We start from the raw sequence: 20,052 nt of genomic DNA on the forward strand, positions 1-20,052 counted from the left end.
GGACGTTTCCTATCAGATGTCAAATAGACGTTTAGAAGATGTCTTTAAGATGTTTTTGAATTAGAATGTATGTAAAACTGATGTCTGAAAGATGTCTATCAGATGTTTGTACACAGCAGATGCTTTCCAGATGAAGCGATCTTTAACAGACATATTGCAGACGTAGGTGTGCTATCTGGGTACAATATAAGTCACTTAATATGAACTTCTTGTATGAACTTCTTGTTCATACTTAATTTCCAACCTGCTTGCCGTTATTGTGAGATGAAAGCAAAAAAACAGCTAAAAACAGCCTAATCTTGTTGGCTGGTTTTAGCTGGTCATCCAGCCTGGTCACAGCTGGTCAGCAGGCTGGTTTTAGAGAGGTTTTGGCCACTTCTTTAGCTGGTCAAGCTGGGAGACCAGTTGGCCAACCAGCTAAAACCAGCTTAGCCAGTTTGGGAGACCATCTAAAACCAGTTACTTCCAGCTTAAACCAGCTAAGACCAGCAAACCATCTTAGGCTGGTTTTAGCTGTTTTTTTTTTTCAGCAGGGAGTGATCACTTAAGTCACTAACTGTTACCTTAATCTCACTGCTGTATGGTGATATGTGTAAAATAGTGTAAAGGAATCTCACTGATTTGTGATGGTGTGTATCCAGGAGTGTATGACTGGGTTCTAGCTGGACTGGACTGGCTAGACGACCTCTGTCTTCACCACCGGAGCTTCTCACTGTGCCCAGACTCTCACACACCACTGGCTGACTGTACTTCAGAACTTTAGGATATCAACAAATAGAAAGGTGGGTAAAACAGGTCAGATTTAGGGAGAAATCTAGGGAGATGAATTAAAAATCAACCCATTGGTCATTAAAAAGGTTATTTTATATGCAACAGAATATCAGTCAACAGATGGGACAGGTATGGGCCTGATTGACGTCATACCTGTTAAAGGACTGGATGGTAGCATCTGACCTGTCAAGGGAGCTGATTGGCTGCTGTAGGGCACGTCCAGTGCCAGTTTGTGGCGAAATGCCTCTTCTTTACGCCGATTTGCGAACCAATTATATACACGAACCTCTGTGACCAAATTAGAACCCAGGCCAGCCAGCTGAGATGGAGAAACTCCCCTCTGAAGACACTCCGCTCTAAAACACATATACATGCAACAGTTATTACCCACGTCGCACCTACATTTTGGGTTATGGTAACCACATCACTCGTTACCTGTTGCACTCCTCCACCAGTCCCTCCCTTTCCTCCTTACTGGGGTTTTTCTGTCGTTCATAGGCCTGGAACAGGATTTGTTGGGACGCTGGGCCCCATTTGAATCGATTCCTTCGTCCCTTTCTCACATCATCCCCGGATTCCTCTCCTGACATGACACCTCGACTGGCATTGGTGAACTCTGCATTGATCAGGGTGTGAGAATCGTTCATTCTAATTGTGTAATTCTTAAAGATGCATTAAAACAGAATTTTATGTAAGAGAAATAAGAAATGGTCATACTCACGCTGGTTGATCTCTGCCTGTTTCTTGACGTACCAGCTGTACAGAACGGCACGCTTTTGATTCTTCATGGGTGTGCCCTTGTTGAGGTGCTGGGAGAGATGGGATTGGTTGAGGCCGGTGGACTCCACCACCTCTCTCTGTGGTAGGTTGTGCTGCTGCATGTAGGTCTTCATCATTTTAGCCACATGCCAAGGATCCTCTCTAACACACACCAACACATTAAAGGGTTAGTTCACCCAAAAATGAAAATTCTGTCATTAATTACTCACCCTCATGTCGTTTCAAACCCGTAAAACCTTCGTTCATCTTCGGAACACAAATTAAGATATTTTTGATGGAATCTGAGAGCTGTCTGACCCTGCATAGACAGCAACGCAACTGAAATGTTCCCAAGTCCAGAAACGTAGCAAGGAGATCTGTAAAATAATCCATGTGACATCAGTGGTTCATCCGCAATTATACGAAGCTACAAGAATACTTTTTGTGCGCAAAAGAAAAAAAAATAACGACTTTATTCAACAATTCATCTCCTCCGCATCACCCTGGTGCCATTTTGGAGCATATCTGCTGGACGTAAATGTTCGTATGCTGTTCTGTGTCAGATTCCATCAAAAATATCTTAATTTGTGTTCCGAAGATGAACGAAGGTTTTACGGGTTTGAAACGACATGAGGGTGAGTAATTAATGACAGAATTTTTGGGGCATTTTTGGGTGAACTAACCCTTTCAGCAAGGATGCATTAAATTGATCAAACTTGATGGTAAAGATATTTATAATGTTGCAAAGATGAATATTTAAAAAAAATGTTGATCTTCTGAACTTTCTATTAATTAAAAATCTAGGAAAAAAGGGATTCCACAAAAACATAACATTGGTTATAATAGGAAATGTTTCTTGAGCAGCAAATCAGCATATTAGAATGAAGACTGGGGTAATGATTTGCAATACAGAAATAATTTACATTTGAAAAAATATATTGAAATAGAAAGCAGTTATTTTAAATAGTAATAATAAAATGCTCAATAAACATAATGAATACTGATAATTAAGTTAAGTATGATGTCGGGAACAGAAAAATGTCTTTGATATAAGCATAACAATTTAATTTCAATTAGAATTCAGTTTTTAATACATAAACCCTTTAAAATGTAACTGTGACAGACAGGCTGCAAAGTGGCTGATATTGGAAAGAAAAAAATATATGAATACATTATTACTTATTACAAAAATATATATTCTAAGTAAGAGACAAAACATATATTCCATGTTAGAGATAAACGTGTTGTGTGACAGACCATTATTATGTTAATTATATCAGTAAACACACATAGTATACTTATGGCACTGTTTCCTAAAATTACAACATATTCAGAAATTGTACAATTTATTTTTAACATATTGAAGAAGAAAAAAATCACATCTTGATTAAGTAAAAAAAACTTTTTATTAAGACCATTTTTTTTTAACAAAAATGCTTTGGGAGAAGGGTGAGGGGAAGAGGAAGGATAGATAATACAGAGGTAGAAAGGGTGCAATGTTTACACTGTAAGATAAGGCAAGAGACAAGGGGCCAAAGTCCAGTAAAAGAGATTGCAAATAACCCTCGTGAACACAAACACACAAAGCTTTACTAACACACAAACATATCCAAAAGCAATGCATTTTACCTATACAAATCACTCACAAATTCCCTTTGATGTTTAAATAAAGTGTATTACAAGTCCATTTATATCTGTGTTCAAAGATCCACACACTTAGAAAACAAACCTCCCCTCACAACAGCACTATCTTTACAATATCACCACAGTCATGTGTACACAAACACACACACTGAGCGATGGACATGTCACTCTGTTAATTTTAACCAGTCGATGTAGCTCATTTATTAAAACGTTTGAAATGGCCAGAGAATAATGAATAGGGTGGGTAATTAGTAACTAAAAAAGGTGGAACCTCCTTTATATTCATCCCATCCGTTGGGAAGCAGAACACTAGAGAAGAGAGGAAGCAAATGAAAGGACTAGAAGAGAGAAGACCTGAGATGAGCTAGAGAAAAGAAGAAGGTTTAATCAAGAATTTGTGGAGTAAAATATGAAGTTGAGAAGCAGACTTTAGATGATGTTTCTTTAGAAGAACAACATTCGAGGCACTAAAGTCATAATAGATAGTTCAGAATGTGCATTTTGAATGGAGTTTGGATTGATTGATCAGAAGACACCAGGAGACTTACTGTAACAGCTGGTCAACTTCAGCCCTCTGCCTCGCGGCCTCCTCCGGCGGCAGCCTCTCCAGCTCACGGAATATAAGAGGTGGATTGTCCATGTCTCCCTCCTCCGAGCTCTCGCCATCGGCCCGGTCCATCCTCTCGGCACCGGCCAAGGCCCGTTCCCGCTCCAGATCTCCCATGGCCTGGATCAGCAGCTCTTTTGACAGCCCTGATCCCAGCAGAGACCACACCAGCTGCTCCTGTAAGGCCGACAGCCGGCTGCTTCGTTCTTCTCCTGCTCTCCTCCCCTCTCCTCCCTCCATCTCTCACGTTTAAGTGGCCGTTTTTTTTCTATATTTTGCTCACAGAAGCTTTGTCCGTGTCACTGAAGCAATTACCAACACACTCTTTGTGTGCAAACAGACGTACACACACACCAAAACAATATCGCACACGTTCAGTATTCACCTCTGTCTCAGGCTTTGAGTTCAGTAGTCTGTCTTTCACATAAACAGCTTCTTTTCATTTTCTTTATCCTTTTCTTCTCTTTGTTTTCCAGTGTTCTTTTGCTCCTGTATTAAGTCTAGATACCTGTTGTCCTTTTGCTTTGAAATGTGATTTTTTTTTGCTACTTGCTTTTCCTTCATCCCCTCCTCCCTTCCTCTGTCGCTCTCTCTCTCTCTCCCTCTCTCTTGGTGAACTTTAGCCTCGGCCTGTGTTGAGGGCAAAGTGTAGAGTCTAGCTATTCAGTAAAAATGAACACTACAAACACATTTAACACTCGCACTTGTTTGTCTTTTTTACGAAACAGTTGTTTTATCCATGTTCCAGGCTCAGACATTAAATTTTGAACTATGAAAATCTATCATAAAAATATTGTTGTATTTTTAAAACTGTGTTGTATTTTTCAAAAAAATTTATTGAAAATAAAATATATGCTAGTGGATAACAACAAGGGGGCCGGGGCCCACAAGGGGGACTAAAAGTGACTTAAAATTATAAACATTTAAATGTAATGTCATTTTTATTACAGTTAATTTGTAAAAATCACATTGTGTAAAAATCACATTTTGTAAAGTGATTTTAAAGATTTCTAGACCTGAAAATGTAATGTAAATTAATAAAATAAAATGCTGTGGGCTTTGAACAGCTGGGTGACATAGAGCGAAAAAGTTTGAGAAAGAATCAGCTATTTTATAAATGTTTGTTTATCATGAGTAAATGTCATTTCCACCAGAATGAATGGTGATATGTGATGTAGAGGAAATGATTTTGCTTGTGATGAAAATGTGGTTCATTTCTACTGTTATAAGTGAACAAATTAAATGTTTATATTTTTTTTTATTTGAAGTGTTCAAGGGAGTTCATATCTCAAAATTAAAGTTAAAAATGCATAACTAATCACAAAATGGGACATTTTAGAAATGAGACAAGGCTGCTATAAAACTCTATTGTGTGGTTTCTTTTTTAAAACTTGAGTATACAGTTCCATAAAATATTACCATATGATCACTTTACAACTGCAGTAAACTTACAAAGGTAATGTCGCTGTTTCTTAGACTATGCTATGACCTGTACTAACATTATCTGTAAAAGTGCAGTACATTGCATGACCTAATGTTTATATTGGAGTACTTGACTAGCATTGGATGCTCAACAGACTAATCAAAATTACGATCCGAAACATTTTTTTTCTCTTAAGTTATCAATGAACCCTGAAAATGACCAAATTCTTTATGTTCAGTATGTGAGGCCTTTCAAATTTTGATCACTTTCTGCAGTAAACTTACAAAGGTAATGTCGCTGTTTCTTAGACTATGCTATGACCTGTACTAACATTATCTGTAAAAGTGCAGTACACCTGCACTGTACAACTGGAAATGGAGGAAAATATATCTAAACAAACAAAAAAAACAGCAACTCAAGTCATTAACTCATATAATTAAAGCAAAGATATTTCTAGTATGCTGATTTCCTGCTCAAGAAATATCTCATCAATGTTGAAAATTGCTTCTTTTTTTTGTGTGTGAAAACTGTGATGCATTTTTAGGATTCATTGATGAATGGAAAGTTTTTACTACAAAATTCTGAACAGTAGTGAAGTTCCTAACATGTGTAAACATGATTTGGTAAATTTTGTACATTGCATGACCTAATGTTTATATTGGAGTACTTGACTAGCATTGGATGCTCAACAGACTAATCAAAATTACGATCCGAAACATTTTTTTTCTCTTAAGTTATCAATGAACCCTGAAAATGACCAAATTCTTTATGTTCAGTATGTGAGGCCTTTCAAATTTATATTGAATTTATTAAAAACACCTTATTGACACAAAATGTCTCAAATAATTGAGAAGAAACAATACACTGGCCACAGAAACAGAGAAACAAACCATTGCATATACAATGCTAAAAAGAATTTAATATATAGACCTGTAATTATACACTATTTACATTTACACAGTGATACCTTTTTCTCACAAAAAAACACCCATAAGTTAATAAATTCAATTTACATCCTGAAGTGCATAGTGTTCCATATAACATCGGCCACTCTGAATTACACTAAGCTTCTACTGAAGCACCATTGTCACAGAACAATGAGAATCATTAGCAATTCTTTAAAAATAGTGAACCATCCAGGGAACATTCACACCAGGTGTTAGTGGACTGAATGGATGGAGATTTTATGGCCACAAAGAACTTGTGAAGGGGGAGCGCTAGGGATTGACGGTGTTTGGCTGGACACAGAAGCAGTTTCAAAATGTATTTGCTAAAACACTGTTCGATACTGCTGCATGTGTCTTGCTATCTGTACGTCAGAGCGATGAAGGGTGCATGTTCTAGATGTACACCATAATTTTGACAGGGCTGTGCAATATTGTCCAATAAGCTGCAGTGTAATGCCAGTCCCAGCTCTAAAGTGGGCTGTAGGGGGGCCGCTCCCTCCCTGCCCACATTCACCTCCCCCCACACTACAGGCTCTGTGTCTTGAAGGGATGGGGGTCTTTGCTTTTGGACAACGACCCCTGGTCTCGACAAGCCCCTCACCCGATGCATTTCCATCAGGCTTGGACCTCTACTGGCTCCTCCGATGACCAGCTGCAGGGCCTGGAAGAGGGCAAGCAGATCTACTCTCAGCTCCACGACACCATCTCTCAACCAGACACTGTACCTGCAGAGAGAAAGAGAAAATAGTGATGACTTTATTTGCAGTTCAGTTAAGCTATTCCTTGGAGTGAACTGTGCTAACAACATTTTCACTTCATCTATCAAGTTCCCGTGTCTCACCTAGTAGGGAACCCTCGTTTCTCCAGTGAGGGCAGCACGGGTTGGATGGTGAGGTGTTGGGGGTTTGAAAAGTGAAAATGAACTTCTGCTTTCTCCAATGGTGGTGACAGCACATCCTCGCTGAGCAGAAACTCAATGTTGTAGTCTTGACAAGTAAGAAAAAGACACATTAGGGGCACTGTTGTCACATAGTAAATATACCTACTGTAAAATTGTTTTACCCTGCTAAAAAAAATAACTTATTACCAGGGTCATGATTTAGGTTTATGGTGGTTTTGGTGCTGGTCTAGTTTTGCAAATACATTTTTGACAGAACATTTTGCAGTTGCAGTCTGTTGAGGTTCCTCTTTGTCTTTTAACATCCCTGCCTATAAATATATATTGAACACAACACTATTCATATAGTTTTTAAATATATGTGTGATATTGCATGCTAAAAGTTTTAATTACAGTACTTTTGGGACAGCTGAAACCAGACTAAGCTGGTTGGCTGGTTTTATCTGGTCTTCCAGCCTGCTCGTAGCTGGTTTGCAGGCTAGTTTTGGGGGGGGTTTGACCACATTTAGATGATCAGACTGGGAGACCAGCTGACCAACCAGCTAAAACCAGCTGAACACTAGCTTTACCAGGCTCGGAGACCAGCTTGGCCAGCTTAAACCTGCTAAGTCCAACCAACCAGCATAGTTTGGTTTTAACAGTGTTTTTTAATTATTTATTTATTTTGCCACAAAATAAATTCGCTCGGGCGCTACTGTTGCTATGGTTACTTCAACGCTACTTCTGTTGGAACCTTGAAAGCGTAGATTACTAATTTGAATAACTGTTTTAATTTATAACCACAGCCTAATATTTTTAGTTCTCTTGGATGCTTTAAGACTTAATTACCCTAATTAAATTTACGGTTTATCAGCAAAATTGTAGCTGGTAAAGCTAGTTGACAGAAAGTCTTGCTAGCTAAGCCTGGTGGGAACACCAGCATCCCATGTTGAGGACCAGCATCAGATTTTCAACAAGGTGTCGGAAAAGAGAGCTACTTACCTCCAACTTTTCCGCCTTGTATTCCCTTGACACTTCCACAGTGGTAGCCCATTTGACAACAGCGATAAACCCGTCTAACGAATCTGAAGAGGGGTTGTTCTGGGAAAACAGCACGACGTGGACCATCACTCATCGTCGATAATATCTTCAGACGGTACATCTGGCCCCAGTCACCAAGCGGAGTGGTGCTCTCCGTCCACGGTGCGCTCAGAAGGGCGCACTGGTCGTGCTCGGATCCTGGTTCGCGACGGCTCCGTTTCTGGACGTGTCCAATACGGATTTTACGCTCTCCTTGAAACGAAGTCACCTTGCGAAGTTGTGTACGAAGCGATCGGCACTGTACTCCTATAGCAATAGTCATGAAAGCGAGGACCAGCAGTGAAACTCGTGCCCGCGTAACCATGGCCATTTCAAGTATCCACATATATTGCGCTCCGGAGATGCTTGACTCGGGCTCTCCACGATACGAATAAGGTAAATCTTCCTGCTCTGACAATAAGCTCAGTTTCTTCTGTGGAATTTGAATTCTGGCTTCTTTCGACTCTCCTCCCCCTGGTTTTGTTTGGGACCCTTAAGCAGCCATTCGCACCCCCGTCGACTTTTAAATGGGTCTGCATAATGAGGCGCCCAGACCCCTGCCAGTCCAGTCCATTCTTATTCTCACTCCTAATGACCCTCATTACAGAACATCTGCACCATCACCAACGAGCTGCTCATTTGCAAGAGAAACAACGTGGACCAAGGGAAGCATAAAACTTTCCCAAACTGTCCGATCCTCACAATAGCTCCACAACCAACAGAGAGGTAATCTGGGATATAGAAACCATTCATCTGGGTGCACATACACTGGCCCTAAGTAGACAGTTAAGCTACACTTTGTAATTCATACTAACACAAATGTATGAATTTAATTACATAGATAACAAACAATCAAACCAAATAGCTTTCTCACAATTAACTTCACTTTTGAAGTTAATTTAACCAGGTAGTTTCAGTGTGATTTTTACTGGATGTATGAAGTATGTTACCCAAGTTACTCAAATACATTTTGTGCCACTCTCTAAATACTTCTGCATCTGCCAATTATTTAACGGATCTAAACCTTCCTGACAGAATCTCAAACAGGTTTATTAAAGCACATTTATTAACACTCAAGCACAGTTTTGTTCCATTTAAAAAAGGTGAAAATTTCAACAGCTACACATCTAACAGTAACACTGAATGGTCTAAGCCATTTTTTAAAGCCTCAGTTCTCTATTCCATTTAAACAGCAAAGGGCTACAGCAGAACCCGTCTCTCATCACGGAGACACTTCCTCTATATTTTAGTATTATTGGGATGACAGTACATTTTAATTTTCAGCCTCTACTTTTAATTACAAAATGAACAAACAGCAGCCTATATAAACAAAAGCATGCATTACATTCTGAGCAGTACAAGAGAGACATATATAGTATAAATATGGTAGATATCTATGAAATAAAAGAGATCTGAGAGAAACTGAAATCTTTTAAAAAAGCCCAGCTAAAGCAGGTTAACTCCATGTTTAAGGAGCCGCTGACGGGCTTTTCTGGGCAGTGAGAAGGCACTATCCTGAGGATCAGGACTTCCAGAGTTTCTGACAGGTGTTCCCTGCTGGAGAAAATATGTCTCCTGGGCCGTGCTACGGGTTCCATACACTGCCGAGCTACCGTTCCTGTAATTCATGACATAAACACAACGCTTACATAACTGAAATGTGCTTAAATTATTTAACACTAATGTTTGAACTGTTCACATACAGAGATAATAACACAAATTAATCAAAGAAAAAACATTGTCAAAATACACCTTAAAAGATGAAAATGACAAAACAGGCATTCAAAAACACACCCTAACCTGACAATGGCCTCCTGTAGTGTGTCTAAGTGTGAGAAATGTGAATGGAGCAGCTTAGTGGCCCTAACAAAGGCTTCCTGGGGTCCAGCGGAGCGCCCACATACATTAGCTACAAAACAAATTAAAAGTCACAAACTATTTCAAGAACACACATAAAATACACAATCATTTGTGACTGTCACCATTTTGACTGAATTGAATAAGATTCTATATGATGTTTATATATACATGAAACAGGACTTACTAGTGAGAGTGTTTTGAATGCAGTCATAGTGGGCAAAGGTGTAGGGCCCCGGTGGGCCGGGTGTCCCAGGCGAGGTATTTCTCAGGTGAGCCTCAAGCCCATTTAGTGATGCCAAGCTGCTGTGATGCTGCAATTGTAGTAGAGAATAATTTTATAACAGAAGAGACAGCTTTTGGGGTCTGTAATTATTATTTTAAATGTTTTTGAAAGTTTTATGTTCACTAAGGCTGCATTTATTGCATCAAAAATACAGTAAAAATGTTCTAAATAAAATTTATTTTAAAAAATCTTACTGACCCCAAAGCTCAAAATATTGGGGATTCACACACTCAGTAAAATTCACTCATTTAAAATAACAGTTCACCCAAAAATGAAAATTTGCTTAATATTTACTCACCCTTAGGCCATCCAAGATGTAGATGAATTTGTTGGATCCTCTGCAGTGAATGGGTGCCGTCAGAATAAGAGGCCAAAGAGTTGATAAAAACATCATAATAATCCACACCACTCCAGTCCATCAATTAATGTCTTGTGAAGTGAAAAGCTGCATGTTTATAAGAATCAAATCCATCATTTAGGCATTTATAACTTCAAACCATTGCTTCTGGTTAAAATATGAGTCCTCTGTCCATATTATTGTTTTCTCCAATGAAAAAGTCGTCTCATCTGAATCAGGTGAGAAATATGCACAGATCAAGCACTGTTTACAAGCGAAAACAGTTTACAGTTTTACTAAACAAACATGTCAGGATTTTGATGTGAGAGAACAACATAGGATGGACTTTTTCACTGGAGGAGTTGTTATTATGGATTATGGTATTTTTGCCAGAAGTGACGGGGTTAAAATGAAAAAAAAAAAGCCTTGATGAATTTGCCAAGTCGTTAATTTGATGGACTGGAGATGTGTGGATTACTTGTGAATTATTGTGATGTTTTGATCAGCTGTTGGGACTTTCATTCTGACGGCACCAATTCACTGCAAAGGATCTATTGGTGAATTGGTAAATTTCTCCAAATCTGTTCTGAAGAAGAAACAAACTAATCTACACATTGGATGGCCTGAGGGTGAGTAAATTTTCAGCAAATTCTCATTTTTGGGTGAACTATTCCTTTGATATGTACAAATTATTTCAAACAGACACAAACTCATGTTTCTCACCACTTCCTCTCTGGCTGTGGGGTCTGTGTTGAACTCTGGCTCTACCAGCAGGGCCAAGACCAAACCTCTGACTCTATGCTGGTATAATACTGAGGGCACTAGAGAGGTGTCTGCTAGGGTCTCATGTGGTGAGGGGGTGTTTGTGGGTTCATATTTCTCCTCGAGTCTCCCTTCGACTTGCTTGCTCTTTGTTCTTGCCTCTTCCTCTGTTTCTCCTTGGAATTTGCCATTTTTATTGGTCACATGATTGTTAGCGTCCAGTTTATTTTCTTCATTTTGAATCTGGTTGTCATGGTCAGAGTGGTTATCAAGACAGTTTGACTGCTCATACCCATTAGTGAGTGCTTTGATTTCATCACTCTGAATGTCCTGATCTGAATTTAAACCTTCGCTTTTGGTTTCTGACCCCGAGTTTGCATCTGTATCCTGCTTTATGTTCAGGCCTGCCAAACTTTTTTTCACTGCACACAAGTTAGTTCCGTTAGACGTGCTGTGGTCATGTGAGTCAGGAGTAAAATACTCTGATTGGTTCATGAGATTGGAGTGAAGGGGAGTGTTAACCCTTGAGGGAGAGGGGCTGAAATACGGTTCATCAGAGAGGGAGGAGCGAGGAGACGACGGCATCGTCTGATAGGACGTTGGGGGACACTGCATGGGATCTAAGCTTGAAGAGTCAGTATCTGTGGTTGGGGTGTCGGATAAAGTGCGTGATAAGAGGCGGGACTTGCTGGGTTGGCAGGGAGGTTGATTGCAGTGAGACCTAAGAATGAGAATATTTATAAATACCAATGAATATGTAAAGACACCACTGTTCAAACGTTTGGGGTCAGTAAGCCGTTCCGAATCTAATGAGACCAGTCTTTTTGGCCAAACTGGTCAGAAGTTATAAGCAGAAATGTCATTTTTTAATATGTTTTGATCAGTAGGTGGCGCCATGCCGAAACTACTCAGGTGCCTTCAGGTCATGTTTGTTACATTTACCAAGTTTGGTCAGAATCTGCTAAAGCGTTGCAAAAATTACAGCCTCATGTCAATTTTTGCACGAATTTCGTCAAATTCGTTAACATGCTTTACGAGAACAGTTTGGTCTATCGGAAGTCTTTTGATAACTTTTTGCCAGCATTGTCTGAAGATGATCTGAGCCAATTTTGGTGAAAATCAGACATACTGTCAAGGACAAGTTCGAAAAAGTAGATTTTTCGCAAAATTCATATTTGCTAAAAACCTTGACCCATAGAAATTTTGAGATAATTAGAGAAATTTGAGATAGAGACTCCAAATTTGCTATGGTTAATATTGAGACTGTCCTCTATCTGTGTGCCAAATTTCATAACTTTCCCGCAAGCGGTTCTATGGGCTGCCATAGACTTCCAGAGCAGAAGAAGAATTACTGTATTTTTTATCAAATAATGCAGACTTCTTTCAAAAACATAAAAAAACTCTTAACAATCCCAAACTTTTAAACAGTAGAGTATATACATGTATCCACAAAATGCAAATATCTAGTAATGCATACACTTCTTGATTTGTACCTGCATGCTCTATCCACTGGGTGGCAGCGGAGCATGTACAGTTCAGTGCGTGTCAAGAACACCTGTGTGGTAGCTGTGAAAGAGGACAGTGAGCCCACAGATGAGCTCAGGCCATTGGCCGTCACCCGGCAATCCTGTAATGAGACATAGGGAGAAATACACAAGGATATAAGCATAAGCATATATATATATATATATATATATATATATATACAGTATATGCAGCAGCAGGAAACTTGACTGTACCTGGCTGTATGTTTGCGTCTCATACACCATCACCTTCACTGTCAGCACAGGAGGCATCTGAGTACTAACCACCCTGTAGAACAGAGGATTGTCACTCTAAATTGCTTTAGCCACTTACAGATACATGATCAATATTTGGAATAAATATTAATTATCGTAAACAAATTTTCTCCTGCAGTGGAAGCTCACCTGCCCCTGTAGAGGATACAACCTGCCAGGACCAGAGGACATCGCTGACATGCCTGAAGAATGAGGGCAGCCTTCAGCAGCAGCAGAGGATCAATCTGATGCAGGAGTGAGGAGAAGTAACCATTCGCAAACAGGTTTGTGAAAATGATTCACAATAAACATGAGGACAGGATACTTTGCTCAAGGCTTGCTGTTGCAGTACTGACTGAATGCATAATTTTGTGGCACACGTTAAACGTAATAGCAAGTTTAAAATCTAATAGTTCCACATAATAATTCCACTCATATTTACATGTGTGGAGTCAATGGTCCTCAGGCAGCTGAAGATGTTGTGAAGCTCAGTGGAGCCGCCCTGCAGGTGACAGAGATATCTGGCCCATCGTAAAGCCAACTCCTCCTTACTGTACAACTGTGTTGAAGTGCAGCAAAACACAACATATATGTGGAATTGCTCTGATATGGTATTAACTTTTAATAGATATGAAGTATCGTTCACAAATTTGGGGTCTGTAAGATTGTATTTTTTGTATAATGAAGCAGGGTTATTATATCTAACTAAAACCATAAAACCTTTTCCGTTACTTAAACTTTAACTGAAAATAAAATATAAAAAAAAAATGTTTAGTTAGTTGCCAGTGCAATATTTGTCATTTTTGTTTTGTTTAACATTAAGTAATAAAATAGCTAAAACAAAATGAACTAAACTTAATAAATACAAATGAATAAATATAGACAAAAACGCAGCAAAACAGTAATATTGCAAATTATTATTGGAATTAGAAATATCTCTTTTCTATTTTAATATAGATGTCAACGCTGAATTTTCAGCATCATTACTCAAGTCTTCAGTGTCACATGATCCTTCAGAAATCATTGTAATATGCTGATTTGGTGATCAAGAAAAAATTCTTATTAAATATTTTTGTGGAGCCCATGATAATTTTTTTGTCAGGACTGATGAATTGAATGTTCAAAAGAACAGCATTTATTTGGCATAGAAATCTTTTGTAACATTATAAATATCTTTACTGTCACTTTTGATCAATTTAATCCATCCTTGCTGAATAAAAGTGTGAATCAAACTTACTGACCCCAAACCTTAAACAAATATACTCATGTTAAATCATAATCAGTGAATAGAACACTGTAGACTGTGATGTTGCACCTGGTAGCTCTGACGCACTGGTCCATTGTAGAAACAGAAAAGGGCAATCAGCTGATCAAGTAAGTCACACACACTCACATCAGGAATGTCAACCACACAGCTTAATGCCTGGAAACCAGAGAAAGATCCCATTCAAAAGAGTTGTGAAACCACCAAAAAAAAAAGTGCACAAGGTCTTCCTTGCAGTCGAACTAAGTTTGTATTGCTCTGTTCCTAAACCTTTGCTCAATTTAAGTCAGGAGGAACTAGGCACCAAGAAATTAGGTTTTGTAATGTCATTTCCCAAAGACAAATGTTCTCTTACCCAAAGAAAGCTATCCTTCATGCGGACAGCATATTTGCTTTTGCGCAGGCGAAACAGGCGTACAGGAGATGAAGACATCTCAGACACACAACGACATACACCGGCAAGCTGTCCACAAAGCAGCTCTTGTTGGTCTACTGGTGTCTGCAACAGCACACACACCATCATGCATATGTATATTAAGTATTACGAAGGTCGTCTTTTAAAACAGCCACATCATAATATTGTTATGGAAGGTGCAGTTGCTTCTTCATGCTTTAAACAAAATATAAATCATTTTTATTACAAATGACATGAATACATTTCTTTACAAATGACATCAATTTAAACAGGACGTATGTCTTACATCCTCAGGAGAGAAGTAGTAAATCCCATCTCTAGTCAGGTCTCCCTCCTCTTGCACCTTTAAACTATCATACAGGAAGAAGAAGCTGCATTCGGAAATATGATGAAAGACATAAGCAGTAAAGTTAGCCATTAAGCCAACCCTCTTGCCTTCCAGTATTACTGATAAAAGTTGAGGAAATTGATACAGAAGTGTTTTCCATTGATGTTAAGCATGAAAATATCTCTAAGCATGTAATAATGCACTGGGCAGTGAGCATTCTGTTCTCCATGACTGCACTGATGGGTCACACTGTAAGGGATGCTTTTCTAAAGGACATCTTAGGAAGCTGCATACATGTTGTATAGAGCCACAATATATCACTTTGTTTAAAGAAAGAATGTAAAGATTTGCACACTGAATATTATTCTCACCGTCTGGAATCAGTCAAAGCCGCTGTCTCAGCCATTGGTTGCATCTGTTGAAAGAGACTCAATCTTATTAAAATAATAGTTCACCAAAAAATGAAAATGTACTCACCTGCAGGCTATCCAAGATGCAGTTGAGTTTGTTTGTTTGTTAACGAAACAGATTTGGAGAAATTTAGCATTACATCACTTGCTCACACCAGTGGATCCTCTGCAGTGAATGGGTGCCGTCAGAATGAGAGTACAAACAGCTGATAAAAACATCACAGTAATCCACACAACTCCAGTCCATTATTCAATGTCTTGTGAAGTGAAAAGCTGGATGTTTGTAATAAACAAATCAATCATTAATGTGTCTTCTTGACATTAAATTGTTGCTTCCAGCTGAAATATGAGTCTTCTATCCATAATTTTGCTTTCTTCAATGTAAAAAGTCATCTTGTCTGCATTAGAAGAGAATTATGCACAGACCAAGCACCGTTTACACGGGCAAACAGGCTAAAACAGTTCTAAACAAATTTGTCTGTGGATTTTGATGTGAGAGGAAAACATAGGATGGACTTTTTCAGTGGAGGAAGCATAATTATGGATTATGGACTTGTATTTTGGATAATGTACACCTATCAAAAAAAACCAAAAATGCAGTGCATGATCAAATATTTAGGTGAGTTAAATATATATTTTTTGAAGAATGTCTAAAAATGCCCCCCTCCACCCCTCAAATAAAAAAATCCCCTCTCACAAGAGTCACCTAAAAGAGGAATTCATTTTCAAAAAATTAAATTTAGGCCCTGAATAAATGTCTAAAAATCTTGATTGGATCATCTCTATAAATAATTCTACATGATAAAAAGGCGGTTTTAAAAAGATCGGTATCTGTGATCGGCCTCAAAAATCCTGATCGGAGCACCCCTAGTCAAGATTGAATCATAATAATAAAATTATAGATCTATAAATGTCTACGTTAATAATAAAACTTACAGTAACTTCGACTACTGTCGATATTACTGTAACTGCGTTGCACAAATGCTCACATGTTCTTGATTTCTCTGAAATGCACACAGAAGTGGAAACTTCTTCACTATATTTATTTGTAGTATTTGTACTTCATTGGAGTACTACTGAAACTGAATGCTTGTTCTTTAACTCAATTACATTTTCAAAGCAAATATTACGCCTGTTACTCCTTACAATTTCGTTTAGAACTCCCAAGTACAAAACATACAAAGCAATGTGTTTAAATAGTATTCACACATTCCAGTTCACGAATTCACACATCAGTTTAAAAATACAGAGGTAGACATGCACGTTCTATGGAAAGCCCTTGTAACATTTAATCTATAAGCCGTACTAGTATCTATTTTCATGGTACTAGTATCTATTTTTTAGATACTAGTATCTTTTCCATTAAGTACTAGTACTTATTCATTAGGTACTAGTGCTTATTCTTTAGCTACTAGTGCTTATTCTTTAGGTACTAGTGTTTATTCTATATTTAGTTTTTGAGAAGGAATGCGTGTCACAAGAGTAGTCATGTGAGAGTGTCTTGACAGTACGGCGAGCCTGGAGGAACAAACTTCATTTCGATATCCATTTTAGCCTTGCGTTTTTCGGGGAAGGGATAGTAGTATACATACAGATTTTATGTATATTTCAACATATATTTTTTATTTACATATTTTTAAGTCACATGCACCTATGAATATAATTTTACACACACTTCATAAATCCTTAAGCAGTTTTTAAAAACGTGTTTCTTTAATGCATTTCTCTTCTTCACTCAATACAGCATTTAAACAAGTAAAACACAATGATGTATCTCAGGATCTGACCCACTCAGTCACTCTCTTCAAAAATGAGACTTCTAACACGGTTTATAATTTAATGAATAGATTTTAATTTCAGTTTAAGCAGACAATGTGATAACATGGTCCTTAAGCAAATGTAACGGTTTTCATACGGTATTTCCACTAGGTGTGGAAAGCACAGAGGTAAAATCAACATACTGGACAGATGTCATGTAAACTGAAAGAAACTGAGGAGTGGTCCAGCCCTGGACAGATGTCCAGGGAAATCTCTGGTCCCTGTAGGGGAGTTCTGGTAGAGCTCCTAAAAGCCTTCACTCATCATGATGCTCGTAGCCGTCAGGGAGGGCATTGACGTGAGGGTTGTGGAAGAGAGACTTGGTGCCGTCACCCCATGGGAAACGCTGATGTATGTGTGGGAAAGAGAGGAATAGGATTGTTTAATGTTTTAGTAAAAATATATTTAGGTAATTTTTATCAGACATGTGATCAGTTTTGTGTATTCAAAATGACTACACAACAATAATAATAATAATAATAATAATAATAATAATAATTATTATTGATTATTTAAAACATTAAAAAAAAATCAAAGAAATATATTACTATTGCTATTACGCTATTGAATTGTAAAATTAAAAGATTTAAAAGAAAAAAAATTATAAAAGAGTATTTAATAATAAGTTTCATTGACAACAGATTTATAAATGTTTTACAATAACAATTTTGGGAAGATGGTTTGCACATGTTTAATGTTGAAATGCATGCTATAAGCGAGTAAACTGAACAGAGCCGCTGACAGGTATCATTGTTTTGCAGAAGAAAAAAAATTCCTCAGATTTATGCAATTCATGTGGGTCATACAGCACTTCAAGTCACAAAATATGGAAAAATACAGAAAAATCACATCCCTGTAAGCATTGTTAAATGCGTGCATACATTAAACAATTAAATGATAAATAGCAAGAGTGGAAATCACTGATTCTATAAACGACCTTTTCACTGTAATTTAGTTCTTACATTAAATATTTTGAATCTGCATTAATGGCTATAATATTACTATATTGTATTAGTATATACCCTTCAAGCAACATTAAGTTGTTAAAATGTCATTAAAATTTTTTTTTTTCTATTATTTGAATTCTTAAAGGTCTTAACATAATATATATGCATGTAGAAGAAATGTTGTTATAACTTCATTATCCCATCCCAAACCAATGTAATCATTGAAGTGCTGCTATATGTAGTAATATAGACCTTTATACAACAGTTTGTTCTGGTTCTCAAATCTGATTGGTTGAGAACCGTGAGATATTATTGTACTGGTATCGCCACAGGAACGCCCTTTCACCGTTTGTATCACTCCGCTTCCTGTATTTTGGGCGGACGCCCAACTCCACTAAAACTTTAAAATAATACTGTTTTTGTGTCACGGAATGTAGTTTTAAGAGGTTTTTTTAGGCGAGAATGTACTTGTACTTCAAATATATGGTTTGTTAATAAAGATAACGTCTATTTGAAAATTTGCTTCGACGTTTTAAGAGACGTGAGCTCCAGGTCATCAGCGGCCGTTCAGCGCTCATGAACCTGCCGAGAGCAGCCTCACCTCGGCCAGATCTTCTGGAATTTGCCGCTGGCTCTGATGTCTCTATAGTGGTTAAACATGAGATACAATTCGCTTTGGATAAATCTGATGGGCAGTCTTTGGTCTCATTAATCTATTATTTGTTCCAAAGCAAATAGTTTCGGGTGAAGGCAAAATCTCATCATGTTATATTTTACGTAACTTTAATGCTGAATATTAAAGCATGGCTTTTATGATGGCTGTTGTTGTTGTTTATTATTCAATAAATAATATTTTATATACATAGAAGTATTTAGTATTGGGAAACAGTGTGTGTGTTCGTGATGGTGATTTTTGTGACATTGTTCTGCCATTAGATGGTGACAAGTGACTGTTTTACGAGTCAGCATTTAAGACTTTTATATTGAAAGACTGAAACGGAAGTTATTTTTACTTTTAATAACAGCACTGAGCAGAGCTGTAATCAGAAATCACCCTTAACAGATGAAAGGGCAGTACGACAAAGATATCGCTTTCCTCAGCGGACATTCAAACTAATGTTTTATTGTGAATATGAGATTGAGCTGAAGAATGAATGCTGTATCAGATGCAGGTAATCACACTCGCTCAGTCCATCTCTCTCTCACAATACTCTACTCATCATAATACAGTGAGCTTTTAATACAGTGATACAATAAGCTTTTAATGAAGCAACTCAACGTTCCTTCATTACTAGTTCTAAAGTGAAGTTTTCGAGTTAGTAACGGAGGCTTCAGCTCAGCTATTAAACTGTCAAACTGAGATTTGAATGTGTGGCGGAAGGAAGTATTTGTTGTTTTTCTTATAGCCTATATTTACACTCGTGCCGTCTAACTTTTGTATAAACGCAATATCACCCTCAGACTCGAGCGATACCGGCTCTGTATCAGCGGCTGTGATTGCCTGTGGCCTCGTGCCTCTGGCCTAATCACAGCCGCTGATATAGAGCCGGTATTCGCTCTCGTACTCGAGTGATATTGCTCATTTAAAGACTGAAAAGTATCAAGATATATTTTTCAGCACTACCAGAAACAGATTTACATTGCTCTGTACTGATATATGAAATGCATATGGTTATGGTATGTGAAGCGACAGCCTCATTCCTGGAGGCCCTCTAAGGCAGTGTTTCCCAACCGGGGTGCCG

General features: G+C 38.0%; 4 protein-coding genes across 5 annotated transcripts in view; all 4 read right to left on the minus strand.

Moving 5' to 3' along the window:
- The window catches only part of LOC107753109 (hepatocyte nuclear factor 1-alpha), a 7,099-nt gene extending 2,407 nt beyond the window's left edge, over positions 1 to 4,692 (minus strand). For both annotated transcript variants that reach the window (XM_016569219.1, XM_016569218.1), the window contains exons 1-5: positions 3,723 to 4,692; positions 1,493 to 1,692; positions 1,207 to 1,387; positions 925 to 1,127; positions 618 to 757 (exon numbers count right to left, since the gene is read on the minus strand). In XM_016569219.1, the coding sequence (XP_016424705.1) occupies positions 618 to 757; positions 925 to 1,127; positions 1,207 to 1,387; positions 1,493 to 1,692; positions 3,723 to 4,021 (1,023 nt within the window). In that variant the 5' untranslated portion in view covers positions 4,022 to 4,692. The remainder of the gene's footprint in view (positions 1 to 617; positions 758 to 924; positions 1,128 to 1,206; positions 1,388 to 1,492; positions 1,693 to 3,722) is intronic.
- A 1,256-nt stretch (positions 4,693 to 5,948) lies between these two features.
- On the minus strand, positions 5,949 to 8,994 carry LOC107753111 (uncharacterized). Its single transcript, XM_016569221.1, has 3 exons — positions 8,031 to 8,994; positions 6,993 to 7,137; positions 5,949 to 6,876 (listed from the first exon to the last, which is right to left on the minus strand). The coding sequence occupies exons 1-3, from the start codon at positions 8,452 to 8,454 to the stop codon at positions 6,510 to 6,512; spliced, it is 936 nt and encodes a 311-aa protein (XP_016424707.1). The 5' UTR covers positions 8,455 to 8,994; the 3' UTR covers positions 5,949 to 6,509.
- An 18-nt stretch (positions 8,995 to 9,012) lies between these two features.
- Positions 9,013 to 15,627, minus strand: hps4 (HPS4 biogenesis of lysosomal organelles complex 3 subunit 2). Its single transcript, XM_016569220.1, has 12 exons — positions 15,507 to 15,627; positions 15,094 to 15,178; positions 14,748 to 14,891; positions 14,444 to 14,551; positions 13,571 to 13,687; positions 13,279 to 13,373; positions 13,090 to 13,162; positions 12,844 to 12,977; positions 11,312 to 12,071; positions 10,153 to 10,279; positions 9,909 to 10,017; positions 9,013 to 9,726 (listed from the first exon to the last, which is right to left on the minus strand). The coding sequence occupies exons 1-12, from the start codon at positions 15,548 to 15,550 to the stop codon at positions 9,555 to 9,557; spliced, it is 1,968 nt and encodes a 655-aa protein (XP_016424706.1). The 5' UTR covers positions 15,551 to 15,627; the 3' UTR covers positions 9,013 to 9,554.
- Positions 15,628 to 17,192: 1,565 nt separating this feature from the next.
- cox6a1 (cytochrome c oxidase subunit 6A1) overlaps positions 17,193 to 20,052 on the minus strand; it is a 4,356-nt gene continuing 1,496 nt past the window's right edge. The window contains exon 4 of the mRNA XM_016569222.1: positions 17,193 to 17,709. Coding sequence (XP_016424708.1) covers positions 17,620 to 17,709 — 90 coding nt within the window. The 3' untranslated portion in view covers positions 17,193 to 17,619. The remainder of the gene's footprint in view (positions 17,710 to 20,052) is intronic.

The sequence above is a fragment of the Sinocyclocheilus rhinocerous genome, unplaced genomic scaffold (assembly GCF_001515625.1).
Source record: "Sinocyclocheilus rhinocerous isolate Xijiao unplaced genomic scaffold, SAMN03320098_v1.1 scaffold20, whole genome shotgun sequence".
NCBI classification, from domain to species: Eukaryota; Metazoa; Chordata; class Actinopteri; order Cypriniformes; family Cyprinidae; genus Sinocyclocheilus; species Sinocyclocheilus rhinocerous.

Excerpts from the sequence above, each read along its gene's own strand:
- hps4 (XM_016569220.1), bottom strand. The coding sequence starts at position 15,550 with ATGCAACCAATGGCTGAGACAGCGGCTTTGACTGATTCCAGACG. Across the intron at positions 14,552-14,747 it reads TGAAGGATAGCTTTCTTTGG|GCATTAAGCTGTGTGGTTGA; the intron begins GTAAGAGAACAT and ends TCTGGTTTCCAG. Across the intron at positions 13,688-14,443 it reads CAGTGCGTCAGAGCTACCAG|TTGTACAGTAAGGAGGAGTT; the intron begins GTGCAACATCAC and ends ACTTCAACACAG.
- LOC107753111 (XM_016569221.1), bottom strand. The coding sequence starts at position 8,454 with ATGTGGATACTTGAAATGGCCATGGTTACGCGGGCACGAGTTTCACTG. Across the intron at positions 7,138-8,030 it reads ACAAGGCGGAAAAGTTGGAG|ACTACAACATTGAGTTTCTG; the intron begins GTAAGTAGCTCT and ends TTACTTGTCAAG. Across the intron at positions 6,877-6,992 it reads AAACGAGGGTTCCCTACTAG|GTACAGTGTCTGGTTGAGAG; the intron begins GTGAGACACGGG and ends TTCTCTCTGCAG.